An 8525-nucleotide genomic window follows, 5' to 3' on the forward strand; every position below is an offset into this window, starting at 1 on the left:
ATCTTTAATGTGCCACAGAGTTTTGTATTGTCAGCACAACTTCATTGCAGAAATGGTGAGGGGTGAGGCAGTTGGGACTGTTGGTATCTGGGAAGGTGTGTGCGCTGGGGAAGGGACACATCTTTCTTTGCCCTTTTCAGCCTGATTTAGAGGTGGCTGCGTACGTTTGGGGATGAGGGACTTGCTTTTTTCTCTGCCCCAGTAACTCTTGACAGTAACCATATCTCCCACTGCCCTTGTCCCAGTATTTGCTGGTGCATCCAGCAGAAATAGACAAGCACGTTAGCTGCACACTTCTGCTTCATTGATTGGCATTGAGATGGTTTATGTTAACAGGCTAGCTGCCTTTCCCAACTAGTCAGGGAGCACTCTGACTCAGCTGCTGCTCATGCATGTCCTAAGCATTCCCACTGGTGCTGTGCAGAAACCATGATATGGAATTAAAGCCTCTTGCTGAAAACAGACATTCCCTACCCCCTGCAATGTGGTGGGAGGAGCCCTAAGGTAGTGTTTCCATCCAACTTTAATAGGGCACGCAGCACACACATTTATTTACTCAGTTCAGCTCTGGGTCAAACCACCATGGAAGCTGAATAGAAACTAGCACCAGTCTCCACACCCACTGTCAGATTAAAAACACTGTCACTCGCCAGCAAACTGGCCATCACTAGGATGCTTTGTTGTGACAAACTCACTCCCAGATCACTCTCAAGGGGGTATGCCTAGCAAGCAATACTTCTAACCGTGGGACTCTGGTAGCTGGATAGAACATTTATTTCAGGAGAGCCCTGCAGGGACTTAGGACAGTGATCTGCAGCCCAATGTGTTTGCACAGACTCACAGAAGGTGCCATTATTTTTGCTTCTGATGTGGGTGCTTTGCTAGTGTAGGGAGAGGGAAGAGACACCTCTATATAGCAAGCAATTTGCATTTTTCATTTTTAAAACTGCAACTGACAAAGTGGAACTTGCTGTCCCTCTGCAGGGCCTGTGAGAATGTCTGTTTCATTGGGAGGCCGTGGCGAATCGTGGACGGGAATCTGAATAAACCTGTGTGTAAGGGAATGATGGAAGCTGTGCTCTATCACATCATGACAAAGCCCGGCATAACAGAAAACACCTTGCTGCAACATTATGTGGGGGTTCTTCAGCCTGTTTCTGTCCTGGAGATACTACAGGTACATTTGTTATCAGATGTTGAACATTATCCTATTTCAGCCTTTGTTTAGTGTGACTGTCCCACTGGAGTGATACCAAAGGGTCTCACGTGTCCACGCCACAGTAACAGACTCCCTTGTTGGGAGTCCCAGGAGAGAAGCCAACAACTGTGACTGGACCGTGGAGACTGAGTTCCCTTCTCATTCCTTGAACAGGTTCATCTGGGCCAAGCCTGGGGCGTGCTGGCTGGTGGGGTTGATAGGAAGTGTGCCCTGCCGTGCCTGGTCTTTGAATTATTGTGGTGCTTGGTAGCAACTGCACAACTAGGATTGCCTTCTAAAATGGGCCTTTTGGCCTGAAATGTCAAGCATGGCCTGGGTTGGAACCTCCAGTGGCCAGAACTGCTGCTTCGTCAGGGGACGGGAGCCACAGGAGTTCCGCGCAATCCTTTGAAGCATTCTGGTGACCCAGTTTGGGTCCCGACCCATGGGTTGATCTAGACAACATCCAAAATCAACTCCCTCTGACAAGAAGGCCAAACATGTAGGCTTGTTGGGAAGGAAGGTCTTCACATCCACTTGCTTTCTGTTCAGAATAGCAAACTATCCTGTCCTATTGGCTAAGTATGACTATCTGAACTATTCCAAGATCACAAACTGTAGAAAAGCTGCCACAGCAAGACAGAAATCAATTCCAGGCTCTTACTGAGGAAGGTAAACTGATGGCCAGAACCGCATTTCAATCAGCAGTTGATGCAACAGACATCTATCAAAAAAGCCTTTAGTAAGCCTTTTGATACTATCTCACACGACCTTCTCATAAAAAAACTAGAGAAATATAGCCTAGACCAGAGGTTCTCAAACTGTGGTCTGCGGATAGTTCCCTCTTAGGTGCGGGCCTGGGCGGCAGCACATGAGAGAATGAAGGGCTGCCCAGCTAATTAGTGGAGCCGTGCACCCTGGAGAAGAGGGGTGGGAAAATAGGGGGTAAGTGGGACGGGGCAGTGGGGTGAGAAGAGGGGGTGGGGGAATTTGGGACGTGCAGGGCTGCAGTGACAAGAGAAAGAGGCAACTTTTCCCAGCTCCAGGGCTGCGTCTGCCGGGGAGAGATGACCCTCCTTCCCAGCCCCAGCTCTGTGTCTGCTGTGGCGGGGGAGAGAGGGAGAGACCCCCCTCCTTCCCAGCCCCAGCCTGGGGGCTGCTGCACCAGGGGAGAGAGGGCACATCCATTGAATTAGAAAGGTAAGACTAGTGATATTAAAATATGAGTTGTGTGCTTTTCTTTGTAGAACAAAAACATGTTTATTAAGGGGCTTTTTTATAGAGCGCTTTTATCCAAAGCACTTTACACTAGTTAGCTAACGGTACAAACAACATTTGGAAAGATCATTAAGTGGTCCGCCGAGACCCTCAGCAATTTTCAAGTGGTCCACGAAAAAAAAAGTTTGAGAACCACTGGCCTAGACAAACCTATTACAAGGTGAGTGTACAATTGGCTGGCTGGGGATCTAGAGTTCCAACCTGGAGAGGTAGCAAGCACTTTGGAGGAAAGGATTAGAATTCAACATGATCTCGAAAAACTGGAGAAATGGTCTGAAGTAAATAGGATGAAGTTCAATAAGGACAAATGTAAAGTACTCCACTTAGAAAGGAATAATCAACTGCATAAATACAAAATAGGACATGACTGCCTAGGAAGGAGTACTGCAGAAGGAGTTACAGCAGATCACAAACTAAATATGAGTTGTCAATGTAATACTGTTGCAAAAAAAGTGAACATCATTCTGGGATGTATTAGCAGGAGTGTTGTAAGCAAGAAACCAGAAGTAATTCTTCCACTCAGCACTGATAAGGCCTCAATTTGAATACTGTGTCTAGTTCTGGGCACCACACTTCAGGAAAGATGTGGACAAATTGGAGAAAGTCCAGAGGAGAGCAATAAAAATTATTAAAGGTCTAGCAAACATGACCTATGATGAAAGATTGAAAAAACTGGATTTGTTTAGCCTGGAGAAGACTGAGGGGGGGATATAAGTCTTCATGTAAATCATTGTTATAAAGAGGAGCATGACCACTGAGGACAAGACAAGAAGTAATGGGCTTAAATTGCAGAAAGATTTAGGGAGATTTAGGTTGGACATTAGGAAAAACTTCCTAACTGTAAGGGTAGTCCAGCACTGGAACAGATTGGTTGTAGAAGGGAGGTTGTAGAATCTGTCATTGGAGGTTTTTAAAACAGGTTAGACAAACACTTGTCGGGGATGGTCTAGATAATCCTGCCTCAATGCAGAGGACTAGATGACCTCTTGAGGTCCCTTCCAGTGCTACATTTTTATGATTCTGTGACTTATGGAATTGACTTAACTCTAATTTGGTGCGAGCTATAGTGGTGTAAGAGCCACAGGGAGGCATCACCGTTTTATATATCTACACTATTTAGCCCTTCAAATGCTATCCCAAGCTATACTGTCCACTCCTGAAATGTGTCTGGTTACTCCACTGCTCCAGGGTCACCTGACTGGATGTTCCCCTTCAGCTTAAATGCCAGTTAGACCCTTGACTATCTGCATTTGCAATTTGCTTTGGTTGCAAGTTCAAGGATCCTGAAGCCATTGCCACAACTATGCCTCAGGCTTGCCCAGAATGCACAGAGCCTAGCAGTGTCAGTCAGCTCCCTGGAATAGCCACCCAGAGTGCAGCATGCTTTTATCAATATACTTCTGCATTGTGGGGACACAATGATTCATGAGCAGAGTAGCTTAAACTGGTGCATGTCCTCAGCAGTGTTGGCTCACATTATTGGTTTAGTTATATTGCTGTAATCTATAGCAGTGCCACTTTCTTGTGGCTGTTCACTTCTATTTTTTTAATTCTCTGAAGCATCTGGAGAAACAGTCTATGAAGCATGTCACACGGAATAGTCTTACTGGTGTTCCTGGGTTTTAGCATTACTATGTAACTTCTTAAGCTAAAACATGTCAACTTTTCAACAGGGTCTGGAAACCCTTGGCTGCATCAGAAGATTCTGCATGAAAAAGCCCTCAGTAATATCTCTCTTCTCTCGGCCTGCTCCTGAAGAAGAGCTAACCGACTCCAAACTGAGTGAGACTCCAACAATATTTTATGAGCCCACCATAGACTGTACTCTGAGAATGGGCAGAGTGTTCCCATATGAAGGCAACTGGAATAAATGGGTGCAGATGATCCATTTATAAGAGATGGCATGGTGCGTCATGCTTGTCCAGCCTGCATTGGTGAATGCCAATGGAGGAGAAACTTCTGGTGTGTCCTATAACTTGTGCTGTGCCTGTCATTTTGTCATGTTTTGTTAAATAAATTTCGTTTCTTATTGGGAATTACTTCAGGCCCATTGTAAAGCAAACATTAAGCTTGTATGGTTGTATAGGATAACAGTCTTCAAACAATGACAGCACCTCCTAGAGGAGGGAAACTGCATCATCTTTGGACATGGTTTTGTATCCAAACTGCTGTACCTTGATTTGATTTCTCAAATTCACATCAGAAGCTGTAGTGTTTTACATGATCAAAGATCTCTTCACCCAAAAGGCTCTTGCCTGGTTAACATGACTGTCAGATTCTACTTAGTGCAAGATGCAAATGAAGTAAGGTTATTCCATAGTATATAAAGCAGGTTGAGATTGTTATAATTCGGGCTGACCACAGGTCATAGAATTTCATTTAGTGATTCCTATATCAAGCCTTTTTCAACAGACTTTTGATTAAAGTAGAGCAGATCTTAGAGACCCAACCTGGGTGTCTGTCCCAGTAGTTAACTACCCTTGCTGTTTTAATTACATCTCCAGTTTGAACTCTACTGACTTCCAGCCATTGGATCGTGTTCTGACTTTGTCAGCAGATTAAAGAGCCCTTTACTATCAGAAATCTCTCACACAGCTATTGTATAACCTGCACATACACACAGTCATGGGGAGCAGGGACTAGAATTCTGCTGCTCCAGGCATGGAGGCCTCTACAGGCACGCAGGCACGCAGGCCTCTACCTCTTTACCTGGTTTGGGGACCAGGAGGCCTACATCTAGGCAAGCTGTACTGCCTTCTTTTCCCTACAACCTCTCACCAGATCCTGTGCCTCCAGCAAGTCCTGAGCTACAACAGAGACAGGAGCCATAGAAAGTGGAGTTCTTATGGCAATGCAATTGACCCAGCCTCTGCATTATAGGAGGAGCTGGTGACCCGGTACCCTCCACATTGGCCTATGCTTTGTCAGCCCTCACTGAGCCCATGATTATTACAGCTGTTTCACTAATTAGTAACTAACACGGTGTATAATAAACCCAATTCATTATATTTGATTAAAAGTATTCAGGTGAAGGTAAGAATTTTGCAGGGTCCCAGAGCCCAGGCTCCAACCCAAGCCCAGAAGTCTACACTGCAATTAAACAGACACACAGCCCATGCCCCTCAAGCCCGGGTCAGTTGGCACAAGCCAGCTGCAGGTTTTTGATTGCAGTATAGACATACCCTTAATTTCCATCCTCCTCCCCCTGCGCTCTCCCCACTTCCTATTTTCTTGATCACTGTGGACAGTACTGCTCAGGTCTGTAATCTGAACATCATCTTTGACTCAGACCTCTCCCTAGCTCCTCATATCCAGGCTATGTCTAAATCTTTCAGATTCTTCTGTATAACATCTCTAAGATCCGGCCTTTCCTATCCATCCACACAGGTATAGCTCTCATCCAGGTTCTCATCTTCCATCATGATTCTTGCAATATCCTTCTCTCTGGCCTGGCAAATGTAATCTTGCCCCCTGCGTACCATTCAGAATGCTGCTACAAAAATCATTTCCCCAGCCTATTACTTTGCCTATGTCATCCTCATATTGTATCCCTCCACTTTCTCCCCCTTCTCTGTTGCTACTTGGCATCTCTTTCAAGGCCCTTGATGGCATAGCCCTGACCACCCTACCTATCATCTCTGATTCAATATCAAAAAAGTTATTTTCCACTTCTGATCAGCCCATGATGTCAGCCTCCATTGTCCACTTGTTCAGTTTTCACACAAGCACTTTTGTGCTTTCTCTTGTGCTGCCCCTTGAGCTCCCTGTGGACATCTGCAAAGCAAATTCTTTATCCTCCTTTAAAGCCCTCCTTTTTTCATGATGTCTATAAGAAAAATTGCTGCTGCTTGTGTACTGCGACCACTGTCCATCATGCTGACCAATGTTCTCTCATTTGTTTCCTCGTGCTCTCTCGTCGGTCATTCTGCATCCGTCTGTTCTCTCTTGTTTTATACTTAGATCGTATGGTCTTCGGAGTAGGGGCGGTCTTTTTGTTCAGTGTCTGTATGGCTCCAATCACAATGGCATCCATTGTGGCTCCTGGGTACTACGGTAACACAAAATAAGAATCACGAGGGTGTTTGCTGCGTATGATGATCTGAGCACTGCTGGTTCTTCGAGGACTGCACATGTGCATTCACTCTTGGTGTCAGTGTGCCCAGCACACGGTTGTTGAAAACTCGAGCTCCTGCTACTGCTGCATGCAGGTCTAAAGAGCAGAGTCACCCCCAGCACCCCTCAGTTCCTTCTTTACTACCCACGACAGTCATTGGAACTCTGTTCTATATCAGAACAGGACTCTCTCTCAGCCTTTGGGAACACTGTATATTGTACACTGTGTGTAATTTAGTCTTTAGGGTGGTTAGGATAGTTAGTAAGTTTTAGCTGTGTGTATAATAAAAATGTGTTCTGCACTTGTTGTTTTCCCTGTTTGGGGATTTTCTATTGAAGGTACCGAGGTATGCTCTGGTCACTGGGTTTCACGCCATGTGCTTCTTGCTCCAAACCTGTGCCAGTGAGAACCCAGAGCCCAGCAGCAGGCTGAGTACTGAGGATCAAGAGGTGGGTCGAGAACCGAAGATCAGGAGTCCAGGTTTATCCCTATATAGTAGGGGCAGGCAAACTTTTTGGCCTGAGGGCCACATCAGGTTTCCGAAATTGTATGGAGGGCTGGTTCGGGGAGGCTGTGCCTCCCCAAACAGCCAGGCGTGGCCTGGCCCCCTCCTCCCCCCAATCCCCCCCCACACACACACACACACTTCTCACCCCCTGACGGCCCCCCCGGGACTCCTGCCCCATCCAACCCTCCCTGTCCGCTGATGGCCCTTGGACCCCCCGCCCCTGACTGCCCCCCCACCCCATCCAACCCCTCCTCTCATTCCTGACTGCCCCCCAGAACCCCTGCCCCATCCAACCACCCTTCTCCCTGACCGCCCCCAGAACCAATGCCGCTGACTGCCCCCTCTGCCCCATCCAACCCTCCACTCCTTCCTAACTGCCCCCTGGAGACCTCTGCCACCATTCACCCCCCGTTCCCTGCCCTCTGACCGCCCCAACCCCTATCCACACCCTAGCCCCCTGACCACCACCCCGATCTCTGCTGCCCTCTATACAACCCCCCCCCACCACCACCCCCTTACCACGCTGCCTGGAGCACCGGTGGCTGGCAGCATTACAGCCGCACCATCCAGAGCACCAGGACAGGCAGCCGTGCTGCCCAGCTGGAGCCAGCCACGCCACCGTGCAGCACAGAACTGGTGGCACAGTGAGTTGAGGCTGCGGGGGGGTGGAAACAGCAGGGGAAAGGCTGGGGGCAAGCCTCCCAGGCCAGGAGCTCAGGGGCTGGGCAGGAGGGTCCAGCGGGCCGGATGTGGTCCGTGGGCCGTTGTTTGCCCACCTCTGCTATATAGACCAGTGGTTTTCAAACTGTGGGTCGTGACCCAGAACTGGGTCACGGAATGGAAGGGACTGGTTGCGGCGGCTCTGATCAGCACCACTGACCGGGCTATTAAAAGTCCTGTCGGCGCTGCTGCCCTGCTAAGGCACGTTAGTCTCTACCTATTCCGACACTGCACTGCACCCCAGAAGCAGCCAGCAGCAGGTCCAGCTCCTAGACGGGGGCGGGGCACGGGGCTCTGCACACTGCCCCGAGCACCGGCTTCGCACTCGCATCGGCAGTTTTCCGGCCAATGGAATCTGGGGGTGGGGGTGCCTCTGGGCGAGAGCCACTTGCGCGCCTCCACCTAGGAGCCGAACCTGCTGCTGGCTGCCTCTGGGGCACAGCGCAGTCCATGGTGCCAGGACAGGTGGGAAGCCTGCCTCTGCACCCTGGCTGCACTGCTGACCGGGAGCTGCTGGAGGTAAGCCTCACACCCCAACCCCATGCCCCAATCTCCTGCCCCAGCCCTGAGCACCCCCCAAACCCAGATCCCCTTCTTGCACCCCAAACCCCTCATCCTTTCCCCACCCCAGAGCCAGCACCTCCCGCACCCCAACCCCCTGCCCAAACCCAGAGCCCCTCATCCCCTGCCCACCCCAGAGCCCTGAC

General features: G+C 49.0%; 1 protein-coding gene across 6 annotated transcripts in view; it reads left to right on the plus strand.

The window, feature by feature from the left end:
- Positions 1 to 4515, plus strand: part of GTF3C1 (general transcription factor IIIC subunit 1) — an 82451-nt gene extending 77936 nt beyond the window's left edge. For all 6 annotated transcript variants that reach the window (XM_073362655.2, XM_073362659.2, XM_073362658.2 and 3 more), the window contains 2 exons: positions 985 to 1177; positions 4150 to 4515. In XM_073362655.2, coding sequence (XP_073218756.1) covers positions 985 to 1177; positions 4150 to 4371 — 415 coding nt within the window. In that variant the 3' untranslated portion in view covers positions 4372 to 4515. The remainder of the gene's footprint in view (positions 1 to 984; positions 1178 to 4149) is intronic.
- The last annotated feature ends 4010 nt before the right edge of the window (positions 4516 to 8525 follow it).

The sequence above is a fragment of the Lepidochelys kempii genome, chromosome 10, assembly GCF_965140285.1.
Source record: "Lepidochelys kempii isolate rLepKem1 chromosome 10, rLepKem1.hap1, whole genome shotgun sequence".
NCBI lineage: Eukaryota > Metazoa > Chordata > Testudines > Cheloniidae > Lepidochelys > Lepidochelys kempii.